Source organism: Nuphar pumila, chromosome 15 (genome assembly GCF_984573655.1).
Source record: "Nuphar pumila chromosome 15, dmNupPumi1.hap1.1, whole genome shotgun sequence".
NCBI lineage: Eukaryota > Viridiplantae > Streptophyta > Magnoliopsida > Nymphaeales > Nymphaeaceae > Nuphar > Nuphar pumila.
In genome coordinates, this window is record NC_143263.1 from 7,979,750 (window position 1) to 7,997,295 (window position 17,546).

The 17,546-nt window shown below is 38.1% G+C and overlaps 1 protein-coding gene across 5 annotated transcripts in view; it reads left to right on the forward strand.

The window, feature by feature from the left end:
* The window catches only part of ABCA1 (ATP-binding cassette A1), a 198,441-nt gene that overhangs the window by 104,048 nt on the left and 76,847 nt on the right, over positions 1–17,546 (forward strand). For all 5 annotated transcript variants that reach the window (XR_016428135.1, XR_016428136.1, XM_089990662.1 and 2 more), the window contains 2 exons: positions 10,646–11,356; positions 11,482–11,660. Coding sequence is in view for 3 of the 5 variants with exons in the window: in XM_089990662.1 (XP_089846788.1) it covers positions 10,646–11,356; positions 11,482–11,660 (890 nt within the window). In the remaining 2 variants the exon portion in view is untranslated. The remainder of the gene's footprint in view (positions 1–10,645; positions 11,357–11,481; positions 11,661–17,546) is intronic.

Genomic DNA, 17,546 nt, shown 5'->3' on the forward strand with positions numbered 1-17,546 from the left:
TACTTTGAATCACCACGAATACACGATCACTTTGAAGATACTTTTCCTCAATAACTCGATGGCTCTGCTACCATGTAGTAATGAAATAACGGAAGTGATCAAAACAATACCAGTAAAGGCTTACAAGATTGCAATCACAAAAGTGCAGATGCACAAGCCAATGACACTAAGAGCTAACAAGATCCGACTCAAATGTTCTGAAGCACAAGTCCACTATGGGACAACACAAATAACCAACAAAGGGCAAACACAAGAGTAACAAATATTGGCCTTTATTGAGGAAATGCTCGAGTAAAAAACATAAAAGAATAAGGGGGAGCACACCCCTATATATACAACACAAAGGAGAGGAGGGGGACATTGGGAGCTCCCAAAGACTCTATGGTCATTTTGACAATAGGGCCCCCAATGGTTCTATAAAATAACAAAAATAATAAAAAAGAGAGGGAAAAATAAACTGTTAAAAAACAGTTTTATTGCATGTATTTGAAATAACTAAAATGCCCCTATAGGGGGTGAACACACCTCTATGTATACAACACAAAGGAGAGGAAGGGGACATTGGGAGCTCCCAACAAGTCTATGGTCATTTTGACCATAGGGCCCCAATGGTTCTATAAAATAACAAAAATAATAAAAAAGAGAAGGAAAAATAAACTGTTAAAAAGCAGTTTTATTACATGTATTAGAAATAACTAAAATGCCCCTATAAGGTATTTACCTATATAACTATGTATATATATATACATACATGTATACATATATTTTAACACTAATATGGTTCTTTCCATATCTAATCATGTGAAACCAACATGACCCCACATAAATTTCCTTTTGATTATTTCCTCTTAGGCCCTGCACAACACGTGACTTGGAATAGATGCTTATGTGCTCAAGTTCAACCTTGACACTGGGGACTGTAAATGGTATTTGAATCCAAGAAATCCCCAAAAGAATCCCCAAATATCTCAAGGATGCACACACACAATAAAAATAAATAATCTTTATTAAATTCCTTACAAAGTGCCTTTTGCAAAAGCATACCTACAGAGAGGCTTAAAGCCTCTATATTTACACAGTATGAACTAGCTGTTATGAGAGCTTCTAACAGCTAGTTGAACTAGCCGTTACAAGCTCTCTAACGGCTCACAGCTGGTATATATCCCAACGACTAGCAATATGCTAGCTATATTACATAAATAACCTTATGGAAAAGGGTATAAAATCAGAAAAATAAATACCATAAAAATACTGAAAAATAAAGAATAACAAATACAAAGAGAATCCTCTATGCAACCTAGTAAAATAACAAAAATACCCCTAAGTACATTTGTATTCTAACACTTCCCCTCAAACGGCTAGCAATTTGCTAGCTATATTACATAAATACCCTTATGGAAAAGGGTATAAAAATAGAAAAATAAATACAACAAAATACAGAAAAATAAAGAATAAAAAAATACAAAAAGAATCCTATATGCAACCTAGTCAAATGATAAAAATATCCATAAGTAAATTTGTATTCTAACACTCCCCCCAAAACTTGCGTGAGCCCAACAAATAAAAATACCCATAATAACCAAAAGTTTTCCAAGTAAAAAAATGAAAGTGTGAGCCCGACAAATAAAAATACCCATAATAACCAAAAGTTTTCTAAGTAAAAAAATGAAAGTGTGATTCCGACAAAGCTTTGGTGAAGAAATCCACCAATTGTCATTCAAAAGTAACATAAGTAAGCAATACGATGTTATTTAAAAATTCATCACGAACATAGTGATACTCTATCTTTATGTGTTTGGTGCGCTCATGAAAAATACTGTTGCTTGCTATATAAATGATATTCTTGTTATCACGACATAACTTTGATAGTTTAGTTATATGCACACTCATATCTGCAAGAAGCCTTTTGAGCCATGCGATCTTTAAAGTAGTAGTCTCCATCTCTTTATATTTTGCTTTTTGTCGACATGAGTGACACCTTCTACTGCTCTTACATTTTTATGAAATAAGAGTCACCTAAAAACACATAACAACCAACTGTTGAGTCCTTATTATTCGGATTCCCACCCAATATGAATCAATATAAGCAATTAACTCTAAAGAAGGTGAGGGTGACAAAAATAACCAATTAATAGTAGTTCCCTTAAGGTACCTAATTATTCTCAAAACGACACTCATATTTTCATATGTGGTTTCATGTTGAAATTGGTTGATAGTGCACAATGTCTGGCCTCATGATTGTAAGATAAGTGAGAGCTTCGACCATCTGACAATTGCAAAATATCAAAGTTTAATCTTGATCAGGAGAGGTTATGGTCTACTAAACCATCTATCCAAGTTTTAAAAATATGACCTCTTTGATTTGGGCCCATTTGTTTCCTGTTCCTGAGCTTGCTAGAATAAACTTGGATCCACTTGACCTTGAATGTTGAGAGACATCATGTCCACCTAGATCTTATTGAAACCATCTAGCACTGACCTTGGCCCACTTAGATTTTTTCCAGGATACACCATGATCTACTTAACATATGACCTGAATTTACCTTGTTAATTCCAAATCCTAACTATTTATGTAACCCCAACTCATGCCCGTTGAAAAGTGATTTTTTTTAAACAATTGTGGAAACCATACCCAGAGATCCATGGCGTTACAATCATAATACAATCCAAACTACAAGGGATCTTACATTAACCATCAACCCACTAAAATAACTTTATTCAACAAAATTAAAGTTTAAGAACAATAATAAAATAAATATCAATAAAAATTGAGTCATACTGTCTCAAAGAAAATGTCAAAGCAGTCACGCAGTCCTCGTAGGCTCCCTATGACAGTTGGTCTCATCACTGGGCTTTAGAGGCTTTGAAAAACATAAAGAACACAGGGTTAGAATCATAGATCCTGCGTACGAATTCCTCTAACAATTCAAATGGGCAAGAAAAGCATAAATCAAATTCATATAATATTTTTAGAGGAACATAACTACAACAATTTCATAATTCAAATAACCATTCATGCATTTGAGAACCATTATCATGCAACAACAATATATCGTATGTGAAAGAACAGGTAAGGATGCATGAACTAATGCAGAACAGTAAATATGCATGATATTAATGCACATGTATGAATAACTTATTAAATTATTATCGGAGTTTTCTTTTGTATGCATGTCCTTATTAAATGCACTCAATTTTAGTTTCACTTTTTATTAAAACTTGCGGATACTTAAAACGGGCACAACAATTCTTGAGATTCAAGATAGGTTCTCAGTTGTAGCTTAACACACAATTTTTATTTTATTACTGGGTTCCACACGTGACCCTCAACCGATATTATGAATCAATACCATCTATCGGAACATTAGAAATCAACATCTAATGTCGGGACAACAAGAAAATCAACATCTACTTATGTCACTTTCTTGGTATAGCAATAACAACAGTTGTGTATGCACACCACTCCCTGGCAAAGTGACAGAAACTCCTTAAAACTGTGGCCGGGAGGTAAACCACTATATCGAGTTCAGGGGTACAATTGTAACGCCCCAAAATTTGATTTCGAAAACCTTATCGAAAAACCTTTCAAAGATTTAAAGTTTAATATTTAAAAACAACAGCGGAAGACATTTAGAAAGGAACACAAGTCAACAATCCTGGGTACGTTAGCTGAAAAACCATCATTCACATGTACAACATCTTAAAGGAATTTAAGAAATAAGGCAATCGATTAAAATCTGCAGTTTATTACAAAATGAGCCTTTTATTCCAACGTTCAATAAATCTAAGAAAAAAAAAACTCCAAAAAGTCCCAGAGCCAAGCCGCCAGCAGAAAGAAAATGAATCTTGATCCACGTTGCACCACGCCATCGGCCGCCAGTGAAGTCCTACTCCTCACCTGCCCATGAAATGGGTCAGTTTCATAACAAACTAGTAGGTGCACGAACAGATAAGTAGAATGAAAATAAAACAGGACATTCATGAGATAAGCAGTTATGATATTTAAGCAATTAAAGCAGTTGTAGTCTATTCTAGCAAATGTAATAAGTGCAAAGAGAAGCAGTGTAAGTCTCAGTTATCTATATCTATTCCTGAATATATTCTTTAAGTTCTGATATTAACTGGCCTGTGGGTACGCACAGACGCGAAACGTAGAAACAGCCGAGACCGATCCGGGGGTTTATTATGTCAGGTGTTTTCATTAACCCGGATGGCTGACTGAGTCCGCTCCTAAGGGGACGGTCAGTGACCAAGAGAGTAAATCCCCAAAGGCATTCGTGGCCCATGGATGCATCCAACTTCTGCAGGAGTGCCTGGGAATTACCACCTAGGATAATTTATGGTAATCCCAATTCCCCTAACTCCGATGACTGGGGAAAACCGAGTCTTTTGCTCGTGGGGTGGTTGTTAACAACCTGTCCATCGGAGTCTTTGTACCATCCATCCTCTCCCTTGATGAACCGTGAAGATCGGATGGGTACGACGGGGGTTTCTTAACCGCCGTCCCATCCTACATGCTCTGGTCCATTAGACCCACTCGAGCATCTTGCCTGTGAAGGCGAAATGGTCACCATTTTATGTGATCTCAGCATTTTGCTAATAGCATTCATCGAGGTTGCCACAACCTCATCATCCCACCATCGTAACCCACATGGGACGTACTTGTCCAAAAGTACGATCGTACCTTCCTAGAGGTACAACTACGATGAGAGGGCAACATAATGGTTTATGATTCTTTTGTTTCCTATATGACATGTTTTGCTTTTCTGAGCAATTGGCTTGTGGAGGCCGATATTATTAAATTCGGTAAAGTATAGATTTCACCCTTCAATACCCTCCATGATCTTACATAAAATTCATATTGTACCTGCCTTAAGGTTCGGTTATAATGACAATTGCAGTGGTTTTGAATCTCTTCACAAAGTCTAGCTCAAGTATGCAGTTTCAAAGGAATAAGCATGCATAATAGACAATTATGAGTTAAGCACTCGTACACGTAAACAGGCATGACAAGTAAACTATTTGATTCTTTCTAGAATGAGTCTACCTAGAGGATTTATATAATGAAATAAAAGAATCACAAAGAGTAAAACATGGATCAACAAATATTTCTTCAGAGTCGCAAATATGCAAAATAATTATTCTATCTCAGAAGTCTTATTTCATTTTGTTCATACACACTATTCGTGCGACTTTCCCCTACCTCGGGATGTCGTGCAGCTGCGTGCGTCTACGCGTGTAGATGATACGAGGCTCGGGCCGCGGAGCCAGAGCGAGGGGTCCGATGCGAGGTCTGCAACAGTGCTACGTTAATTATCATGCGGAAAGTAAAAGAAACAAACCTGCCTACAGGAAAAGAGAGAGGCAATAGGGGTGTGCCCCTACTGGCTGAAATCAGGAAAGCGACAGGGGGCAAACCCCTGCCTGCCGACAACAGTGGGGCGACTGGGACAGAGCCCCTGTCGAAAACAGCGAGGCGACAGGGGGCCAGCACGAGACGGCAGGGAACCAGCCCCTGCCTGTAGCATCGATGCGGCAGCAACCCAGAAGCGGCAGGGGTTGAGCCCCTGCCGACAGCCAAAAGACGGCAGGGCTAGCCCCTGCCGACAGAGTGAGGGAGAAAGCTCGAGACGGGGGGGGGGGACAGGGGAACAAGCCCCTGCGTGCCGAGAATCAAGGGGCAGCAGGGGAGTATCCCCTGCCCTCCCAGAAGCCAAGAGGCGGCAGGGGACGAGCCCCTGCCAGCCTAGCAAAACTAAGGGCAACAGGGGCATAGCCCCTGTTAGCCGAGAAAAATCAAGGGCGACAGAGGCATTGCCCCTGTCAGCCGAGCAAGACAAAGAGTGACAGGGGCATTGCCCCTGCCAGCCGATCAAGACAAAGGGTGACAGGGGCATTGCCCCTGCCAGCCGAAACAGGAAGGCGGCAGGGGCACAACCCCTGCGCGCCAAAACTTTAGAGGCAGCGGGGCTAGCCCCTGCCTGCCGGGAACCATGAAGCGGCAGGGGCACTGCCCCTGCCTACCTATGATCGAGGGGTGGCAGGGGGACTAACCCCTGCCAGAGAGAGTGAGGGCTTGGGACGGGGGTGACAGGGAGGGCAACCGACCTCCCGTCGGTTCCCTATCACCCACCGAGGAGAGGGAGTGTCGCAGGGGCCATTGGTCCCCTGTCGGCACTCCGGCGCACCCCCAGAGGGAAGAAGGGACGACAGGGGCCTTGCAGGCCACCTGTCGGCCCTTCGATGAATACCGGAGAGGCAGGAGGGCACGGCAGGGCTGTGCGCCGCCTGCCGGCCTCCCGGCGAGGTGACAGCGAGGGGGGGTGAGGAAAAGAAGAGGGAGGAGAAGAGAAGAGGGAGGATGGCGTACCTGGGAGCGGTGGCCGGCGTCGGCGACAGGGCGCAGCGAGGGAGGTGACCGACGCGGAGGGGGGGAGCGAGGGCTGCGAGAGGGAGGCGTGACTCCCCTCGCCCTCCAACCTCTCTCTAAAGTCGCAGGGGAAAATCAGAAGGGGAAACCCCTGGTGGGTTTCCCAAATTTGCCCGCACGCGAAGGGGAAAGAAAAAGGGGGGGGGGGGGGTTGCGGCGCCCGAACGCTCGGGTTACTTAAAACCCTAAATAAAAAGGGGCCCGGGTCGGGTCCGGACCCGACCCGGCCCGGGTCCAAACAGATTTTTTTTTTTAAATGGGGTTTTACAACAATCTTACACGGACTTTTAGTATCCTCACGGTTCCAAAAAATTGTCATCCAGGACTCTCACTTTGTGGAAGGGACATCTAGGAAGAAACATTAATTACACTGTTTTCTTTCTTTTATTTTTTTATCAAAAGAAAAATTCTTTACACAATATTCATTTTGCAAATCAATATGCAAAACACAGCAAAGGACCTTGGCCCGTTACAATATTTAACAGTGTAATTAATTCAGAAAGATAATAATTTCAAAATGAATTTTGCAATGTAATATACAAATTTTAGAGCAACACATGCTCGTGGCCTGCATGACATATAGTGGTTCACACCTGACCACCGATGCATCTTATGCAAAAATCCTCAGTGAACATGTAACTACACAATTATTCAAACATGTCCATAATGCACATTCATTCATACACAACAAGAATGTACCTATAAAACAAATTGCATATGCACTTGAACACTTATTTACAACATGCATTTTTCTTTCATGATTTATCTCATGTATAACATGCACACGATCATTTTAATGCAATATTAATATAACTTCAGAAATTACCTGTCCATGATGTGCATGTTAATGCCAGCATGACATTCAATTTTATGAGTATATGTAAACAATAAACATTTTTGCCAATTCGGGCATGCTCTGGATACAAAACATAACTATCGAGCCCGAAGCTATGCTGCCTCTGCACACGGGACAACACTAGCGGGCTATTGGCAGCATGTTTCTCAAGCATGCTGCCAAAGCAGTAGACAACAGACAATATTGCACATAAATGTGCAACCTTGTTCTGCCCTATAACAACCCACCAAGAGCCAAACCGATCATGTGTTTAATACATCTATATATACAAAAACACATGTTAGAATTACGCTATTGAGGCATATTTAAACAAAGAAATAACATGCAGAGTTACTAAAGTCACATCATTGAGTGAACAATCCAATCAACATATATTCGGATCTAGTCTGCACCCAATACAACAAGTATTTGGGTATGACCAGCCACTCGAAAACCATAATTTATCGGGTCTGGTCAGCACTCGATACAGCTCGTACCTAGGTCTGACCAGCCACCTGAAATTCTCAATTTATCAGGTTTGGTCATCACCAAAAAACTAGTATCTAGGTCTGACCAGCTACCCAAAATCATCAATTTATCGGGTCTGGTCAGCACCCGATACAGCTCGTATCTGGGTCTGACCAGTCACCCGAAATAGCTATATTTCTAGGTTTGGTCAGCACCTGATACAGCTCGTATCTGGGTCTGACCAGTCACCCGAAATAGCTATATTTCTAGGTTTGGTCAGCACCTGATACAACACGTATTCGGGTATGACCAATCACCCAAAATAGCTATTTTTGTGGGTCTGATCAGCACCCGATACAAACACGTATTCAGTTCTGACTAGTCACCCAAAATAGCTATATTTCTGGGTCCGGTCAACACCCAATACAACACGTATTCGGGCCTGACCAGTCACCCGAAATTGCTATTTTTCTAGGTCTGGTCAGCACCCGATACAACACGTATTCGAGTCTGACCAGTCACCCGAAATAGCTATATTTCTGGGTCTGGTGTCTGGTCAGCACCCGATACATGTATTCAGGTCTGACCAATCACCCGAAGTCATCCCTGTTTTAAAAAAAGACAACCAATATAACAATCTTAAAAAAAAAATACATTCACTATGTCAACTTAAAATACATCTACATGACAGCAATAAAGAAAAATAAAGAATGCATTCAGTTATGATGGAAATTAGCATCAGGTCTGGTTTGGACCAGATCTGGTCCAAATTAGACTCTTACATGCCAGACGATGCACGGTCAATCCTCCATACGTATACATATATATACATGCGGCAGGCCTGGTCAGATTCGCGTGCACCTAAAAAGAAATTGGTAGATCTGGACCAGATCTGCGTACTAAAGAAATATGCAGATCTGTCCACTGGTACGATGGGACAGATCTGTCCACACACACGGTGGGCTAGATCTGTCCTGATCTATCTATATGCATAGTGGGACTGATCTGTCCAGATCTATGGACAGTAGGATAGGTTTAGCTATACCCACAAAGTCAGAAAATCGAATACATGCCATAACAAAAAATAAATGGTTGATTTAGCATTACACACACACACACACACACACATATATATATATATATATTCTAAATTAGATTTTTCTCCTTCCTTTCTTTTTCTTTTTCACAAAAAAGAAACTTACGTAAACCTAATTTAGGCTATTTCTCCCCGTTCAAATCAAGAGAGGAACCCGTACCAACGATCAAAGATGAAAAAAGACTGAAAATATACGTCGGATGCCCGGAATGGAAGGAGATCCCTCTCCTCCTTTTTTCCTTTCCTTTTCTTTCTTCCTTTTCTCTTTCCCTCTCTCTCTCTCTCTCTAGAAAATGAAATCTAGAGAGGGGCGAGTTAGACCCTTTTATATATTTTCTTTGTTTTTTTTTTGGTCTTCTAGAGAGAGGGTGATGTCCTTCTCCAGATTCTCACCCATTTGGTCTATCGCTAACCTTTTTTTCACTTTTTAGCAAATTTATTACTTTATTTTTTTACTTTTTACTACATGTGGGCTCTTCTAGAATCTCTAATTTTACGTAGAGTTCTACCGATGTAGAACTCTGGCATATCATAAATAAAATTTCAGAATTAATTATTATTTAATATTTAATTATTTGATTATTAATTATTTATTAAATAATAAATATCCAAAAAGTTTCAGAGGGTGTCTTATCTCTTTTGGAGCCTTCTTAACTTCGACTTTTCCTTAAATTAAACCTGTATATTGAAGTTAAAACTTTAATTTCATTGGACCTAGATTTTGGATATGGATCCAAATTCGATATCCAAATCCATATCCAATATCCATATAGATCTTGAACTGGATCGGATCCTAATTAATATAGGTCTTGGACTGAGTCTAGATCCATATTAACTTAGATCATACGGATCGGATCCGGTCCGATCCAACACAGACTCGATCCCATAGAGACAGGTCTTTTTTGAAAAAATGCAATTTTCGGGCCAACCGTAGCCCGAATTCAGAAAAATAAAATATCGTTGAACTCAGAATTTTAAGGTGCATCTAACGATGTATAACTTGAATTTTGCTTCCGAATTTAACCAGAAATTCGCTCGAATTTTGCTTGATTTTAAAGGTCAAAAAATAAAAGTTTTTATTATATTTCAGTTGGCTCGTTTAGGTCTTTTCAATGAGACATGGGCCAGACCCAGATTCAATTGACGCCACCTAAAATCAAGCATTTATCGATTTTTTTACAACACTTGGCCAAAATTTCAAAAATCTTTGATTTTAACTAAGTGTAAAAACACACGATATTACAATTTACCAGTAGCATTTGCTTATATGTTGTTCTAGGTGATTTATCATCTATCAAACTTTTATTTATTTAGGTTAATAAACTGTTAATATTTATTGTAATCCATCCAAGAATGGTTTTAAAAAAGTGAGTCCAATTCTCTCTCTCTCTCTCAACAATTTATTTTTAGGTTTGTAATCCTATGAAAGTTACTGGCATGTTTTAAGAGACAAAAATTGGTACTATTTAAAGTTGAAATGCTATTTTTGTGGTGTCACTTCTTACTTAACTAATAACTGTTTTCTAAAAATGTTGACCCTTAATACAAAGAGATGATTGTTAGTGCTTTCTTGTAAAATTGGTTATCCAATAACTCCTTATGATTTCTTTCTTGCTGTGGTTTTTTGAGGTTTCTAGCCGGCCTTTTCAAATTTGCTTTTGCTCAGACTTGTTGGAGCCTATATTAACCTATGTTTTTTTCTTCTGCTTATAAGTGAATATCTTTGCTTTAAGCTTTTATTCTGAAATCAATCCATTGATTCTTTTCTTTTTCGTGTATTGATGATCACTGATTTGTATGTGCATGGATTATGCAGGTAGGCACTGAGATATCCTTTAGACTTCCCTTGTCATCTTCTTCATCCTTTGAGGACATGTTTATGGAAATTGAAAGTTGCATAAGGAAGAAAGGTGTTTTACTGGAGAAGAGCAGTTGCAATGACGAAGCTCATGTTGGGATTGAGAGTTTTGGTATCTCTGTTACAACCTTGGAGGAAGTTTTCCTAAGAGTTGCTGGATGTGATTTTGATGAAATTAAACCTGTTGATCTTGATAAAACTCATAACCAAGATGGATGGATGCCTCCAGATGCTTCTCATCATTGTCTTACACTTGAAAACCTGAACAAGAAGCCATTATTATGGGGTTATTCGGTGCCTCTTGGAAAAATCTTTTCTGCACTGGCTTTTCTTGCTAATCTGATCGTCACCACTTTGCTTAGTTTCTTAAATATATTTAAATTACTATGCTGTGGCTGTGGAAGTATCCTAAGCTCCAAGTTTTGCCAACATTTGAGGGCTCTTCTCATAAAGAGAGCGATGATTGTGCGGAGAGATAGAAGGACAATTATCTTTCAGCTTCTTATTCCAGCACTATTTTTGTTTTTTGGTCTCCTTTTTCTTAAGTTAAAGCCGCATCCTGATATGGTTTCTGTCACCCTGACAACATCTCATTTTAATCCACTACTACAAGGTGGTGGTGGTGGTGGTCCTATTCCTTTTAATCTTTCCAAGGACATATCTAGGCAGGTCTGTTTCTTCTCTGAAGTAACTTCTGTTAGACTTTTATTGCTTTAAATGTAGGTTTATACCTCGCCTTTTTAATCTATATTAGAGTTTCGACTTCTCTGATACTTGTTGCTTTTGAGGTGCAGGTGGCATCATTTGTTACAAGGGGGTGGATTCAGAAGTATGAACCGAGGTCTTACAGATTTCCTAATTCGGAGAGAGCTCTCTTTGATGCTATTGAAGTAGCAGGGCCAAGATTAGGACCATCACTTTTGTCTATGAGTGAATATCTGATAACAAGCTTGAACGAATCCTACCAGTCAAGGTGTGTTTATGATCACTAGTGCTTCTTGTTTATTTCCAAATTACCATTTGGTTTTAAATAATTAAAGTTCCCTACTCCTGACCACTGTAATGAAATAGACAAAGTAATATAAGAGAGTGCCTCTTATGGGCTTACAAGAACACAATAGCAAATAACAGAAAGACCTCTTACGGGTCAATACAAGATTACAATCACATAAGCCACTTAGGAGCCAAACAACGAGAACAAAAATATAGTATCTTATTGAGAGAGAAATGCTTGAGAAAACATTAAACCTATGTCACATGGGTGCGGGTGCGGCACAATTTTAAAATTTTTGGACACGGGGACTCGGCAAAAAAAAAAAAAAAAAAAAAAAATATATATATATATATATATATATATATATATATATATATATATATATATATATATATATAATTTTATTTTATTTTTAAAATGCCACAGCTGACAGCACAGTCTGTGTGTCTGTGCACAGTCACAGACTGTGACTGTGCACAGCACTGTGCACAGGCACAGACTGTGCACAGTCACAGTCACGCAGCACAGTCACAGTCTGCACTGTGCCTTTTTTTATATATATTTTTAAATAAAAATATAAAAAATTGGTTTTTTAAGGACATTTTTGGACTCGGTCAAAGTTGACCGAGTCCAAAATGTGGACGGACTCGGCCTGGACTTGTTGACCGAGTCTGACTCGGCGTTGACCGAGTCCGGGCCGAGTCCGAAGCCGCACCCGAGTCCGCACCCGTGTCGGGGCGTGTCGACTCGGGTGCGGCACCTCCTTAGCCGAGTCCGTGTGACATAGCATTAAACAAAAAAGAGGGGGTTGGCCCCTATTTATACACAAGAGGTAATCTCAATAGAGTTGTGGTTGTTGGACTGTTCCAACATCTCTATTGACTAGTCAACTCTATATTGACTAGTCAAAAAAGAACCCAACAACTTTATTTGGTATTTGACCAAATAGTCCTTATAAAAACAGAAAAGAACAAAAAAATAAAGTAAAAGTACTAATGTGCTCTTAATGGGTACAACTTATTACAAGGGCTGAAATAACCAAAATACCCCTAATGGGTATTTACCTACCTATATATATATATATATATATATATATATATATATATATATATATATATATATATATATATATATATATATATATAGCTTAACACTCCCCCTCAAACTTACGGTGTAATCACAAAGTTTGTCAAGCAAAAAATGAAACCGGGGAGAAGAGAGAGCTTTCCTAAAGAAGTCGGCCAACTGAAATTCCGATATTATATAGGGCAGGATGGTCTTCTTCAGGTACTTCACGAACATAGTGGCAATCCATCCCAATATGCTAAGTGCGCTTAAGAAACTTATGATTGCTAGTTACGTAGATGGCACTTTTATTATCATAGCATAACTTTGATGGCGATTGCATATCCACCCCATGTCTTTCAATAATCTTCTCAACCACACAATTTCAAATGTTGTGGTGGCCATGACACGATACTCAACTTCGGTTGATAATAATTCGAGTGGGGAGGAGGAAATAAGGAGTAAGATAAAACAATTTGAGTGGGGAGGAGAAAGTAAGGAGTAAGATACTTATAGTTAAGCGTCTATCGTTAGGTTTTCCTCCCCCGTCAGTGTAACGCCCCAAAAATTTTAACCTTAATTATAGTTCAAATATTGAAATTTCGAGACCAATTCTTTTTTTGATAAGTATAAGTAAATCAGATCTTATAATGCGGAAACGATTTTTAAAACGGTTAAGACTTTGGGCACAGTTACACTAAAGATAACAATCAAATCAAAATGTACGGGATATACACATGTCAAACCACGTACAATATAAGACTGAAAAATGAAGAGTTTTAATTTCATTTAAATTAGAGCATGAAAACAATATTTCAGTCTCTACATGATCAAGCACTTAAAACAAAAAGATCATGAATACCAAGATCACAAGGTAAGAGTGAACCCTCGAAGATGCAACTGGACCAGCCCTTCGCTCTCACTACTCAACATACTTTACCTGCATTACCTGTCCCCCAAAAAACGGGGTCAGACTCGCTAAAGTCTGGTAAAGCAACCCAAACTCAAACTTAAAGAAAACATATCAAGCATTTAAAGGTAAAGATATATTATTCATCCATCGTCAAGTGATAGACAAGGGAACAACATCCTATGAGTCATTCATTTCAAGCATTCGAACATAAAGCATTTAAAAGCATTTCATCACTTAATATTCTATTCAACCTTAACTCACATAATAAAGCATAATCTATATGCATCTAAGACATTCGGATCATTGCATCATTTTCATATGCATTCATAATTCTTATAAACAATAAGTCAAATCACATTTGACCGTTTCAACGTGAAACACACACATACCTTATAAGTAATTTAGTTAGATATTCATGATACATATCAATCATGATACATAGGTGTGATATATTTACTCAGACAATCATTTGCAATGAAACTATGTAGGCGTGATTTATCATTCACCTAATAAGTCAAAACTAGTCATTTGTAGGCGTGATGTGTCATTCACCTATACGCTAACATAAGCGTCACAATCATAACCTCATATCAAGATCTAAAATCAATAAGGATCCGATTATCATATCTGAGTTCAATATATAATCATGCTATAATAGAAAAGCCAAATCTATAGATTCATAACTGGCTATCTCAATGAACTCAGAAGATCATCATAATTTATGATAACATTTCATTTATTCATAATAAAGATTTACAAAATCCACGCTGGATCACCTGGTTTGGGAAATGTACAACCTCACAAGGAGTTACCGCCCTAGACGGATGATATGCCTGGTCTTGGACAATGCACTTCCTCACAGGAATATACCGTCTTCGCAGGCTACTCGCTCTTGGACAATGCACTTTCTCACAGAGGCTTACCGCTCTAGCCGGATTACCTGATCTGGTCATTGCACACCCTCACAGAGAATCCTTTGGGAACAGTTCCTCAACGAGTATCATATCCAGTGAAAACTATTGTGATACATGCATTACTACAATTGACGACTCTCAGGGTCGATAGCCATAACACGGGCATAAGCATGTATACAATCAAAACATCACACCATACATCACTTCATATGGCATTAAAATTATAAAATCACATATTTAACCAATATGGCTTCATGAACCAAAGTTCACTATTGAACTTAAACATTTATCGCATGCATTCATAATTTCATTTCACGTGGCATTTAAATCATATCATATGTAAGCATATTATCCTACGCATCGTATCATCACCGCAAAGAACATTGCACTTCGTAAATTGAACCTCGAAGCATGCGTAAACAAAACATGAGTTCTATGGATGCATACATGAACATGCACATTTCATAATACGAAGCAACTACACCTCAACATACATAACTTTTACGTAGTTCGAGATTTGCACACACGATAAAAGTCATATGCATTTTTAATCACATGAATCGATATATCACCTTAGATATAATTGTGTAAAGGTTGGTCAAAATCTCATTGACCATCCTACCGTACATCATACACATATATACGCATATATTTCTCAAGCAAACAAGACATACAAGTTTAAAACAATTTATAACATTCGCATGCTTTCTTCTATACAAGAATAAATGAGTCAATCATATGATAAGACAATATATGTAACATTCACAATATGCATCGAACACGACTTATACATATCCATAGTAGTTATATATGCACCATGTATCAAATTCATACAAACACACAAAACAACATAGTATGCACAAACCAAAGTATGATGACACACATTGCGTACATATTATACATTCATAAGTGCACAGACATTCAAACCCACACACAAGTGTACCTACAACAAACACACTTCATATTCCACTAACTACAATCATGACACGCAAGATCTCCGAACTACAATCACAAGAGTCCTAGATATCCACAACTAAGTGAAGTGTGTGAGCATAACTTGTATTTGCAATTCATTTAGATATTCAGTGCAACATCATGCTTACACAATTAGTGCCTAAACATGCTCTCTATAAGTTTAGTTAAGGTATTACCTTAATAATGTGAAGAACAATGAATCAAAACTCAAAAGACCGAGGAGTTTCGAAGTCCGCAAGACCGCTACCCAAGCAATACAACAAACCCTTCTTGTGCGATCGCAAATGCCAAAAACTGAAAAAATGTCAATTATAACAAGATTAGCCAAAAATAACAAATTACCCTATAAATCATTATCAAGAGCCAAATAACACACAAATACACAATAATAATTTACAAAATCCATAAAAAATATATTTAAATATAATATATATATATATATAAATAGTGATTTATAGCCCAAAATAGTTTTATAAATGCAAATTATATCCTGATTGGCTTGAATGAACAAATGAATATGTAATAAATAAATAAATGAAATTTAAAAGCTAGAAACACATTTCTAATTTGGAGATAAAAATGAGTTCTTTATTTATTAATAATCCTTAAAAAATACGGGTTTTACAGTCAGAGTCAGTATAAGCAATTAATTCAATTGAGAAGGGGGAAGATAAAACACTCTCTTTAGAAACAAAATTTTGTAAATATTTAATGATACGCATAACAACCAAGGTTTTAAAACTCGCCGAGTCAACTCGGTGACTCGGCTGACTCGGCTCGGCTCGGCCCTCCAGCGAGTCAACCCGGCAAGCTAAACTCGGTCTGCGAAGACTCGGCTGTGACTCGGCCTGACTCGGCTTGACTCGGCCTGACTCGGGCGAGTTCTGGAATGTTTAAAATTTGATTTTTTAGTATTTCAGAATAAAAAAAATTGTAATATTATTGAGAATATTGTTGTTACTTTCTTAATGTCTTCAATATGTAAAGAAGACAATATGTGACTATGATCTAAGGTAAATGTTATTGGATATGAATCTATTTCTAGAAGCATCAGGCAGGACAATCTTCAGATTCAACAACAACTAATTAATATTTTATGATCAAGTAGATTGCTGCTTTTATTATGTTCTACACAATTATATTTTTTGCAGTTTCTTTGCATAAATGCAATTAATATTTTGCTTTAAACTTTACTAACATGACTATATAACAAGGAAGAATTTGGTTTTCTCCTCACACCTTTCCTCTTTGCCCCATCTTTATGAAGGCATAATAGACAAGAAACTGGAACAAAGTCATACATAACTTTGGCCTTAACATCCATAGAGTTCCAAGTTCCAACATCTACTTGGTGCTTCTTTCTTGTCCTTTCAGACTTCATATTTTCTTTGTATCTCATATAGACTATACCCCCCTTTAATCAGAACCAATTGTCCTCACCTTGCCTTATCACATCCAACAAAAATTTCTCTTTTCTTTATAGGCATGTGCATTTTTAATGCATAAAGGCATCTATGTAACTGGAATAAATTGTGCTCTTTCATTCCACATTTCCAACTTATTGCTCATTAATGAACAATTTATCCACATGCTACGATCTCCTTATTTCAGTTCAACCCAAGATTCTGCATGGAGCCAAAAAACATCTCTTGTTTACTGAAAAACATGGTTTGAGACAAATTATATATTGTTTTTCTTTTAAAATCAAAAGTTAACAAAACCCGGTCCGAGTCACCGAGTTGACCCGCCGAGTCACGAGTCAATAAAGAACGAGTCGAGTCCCGAGTCACTGGGTTTTAAAACCTTGATAACAACACTCATGTGCACAGTCATAGGGGAATGCTAAAATTGACTAGTTGTATGCACAACATGTGAAATATCAGGTTTGGTGTTGGTCAAATATATGACAGCCTCAATCATTTGGCGGTAAGGAGTAGGATCGTACAGAGGTGTGCCATCATCTATCTTCATTTTTGCATTTATCACTTCTGAAATTTT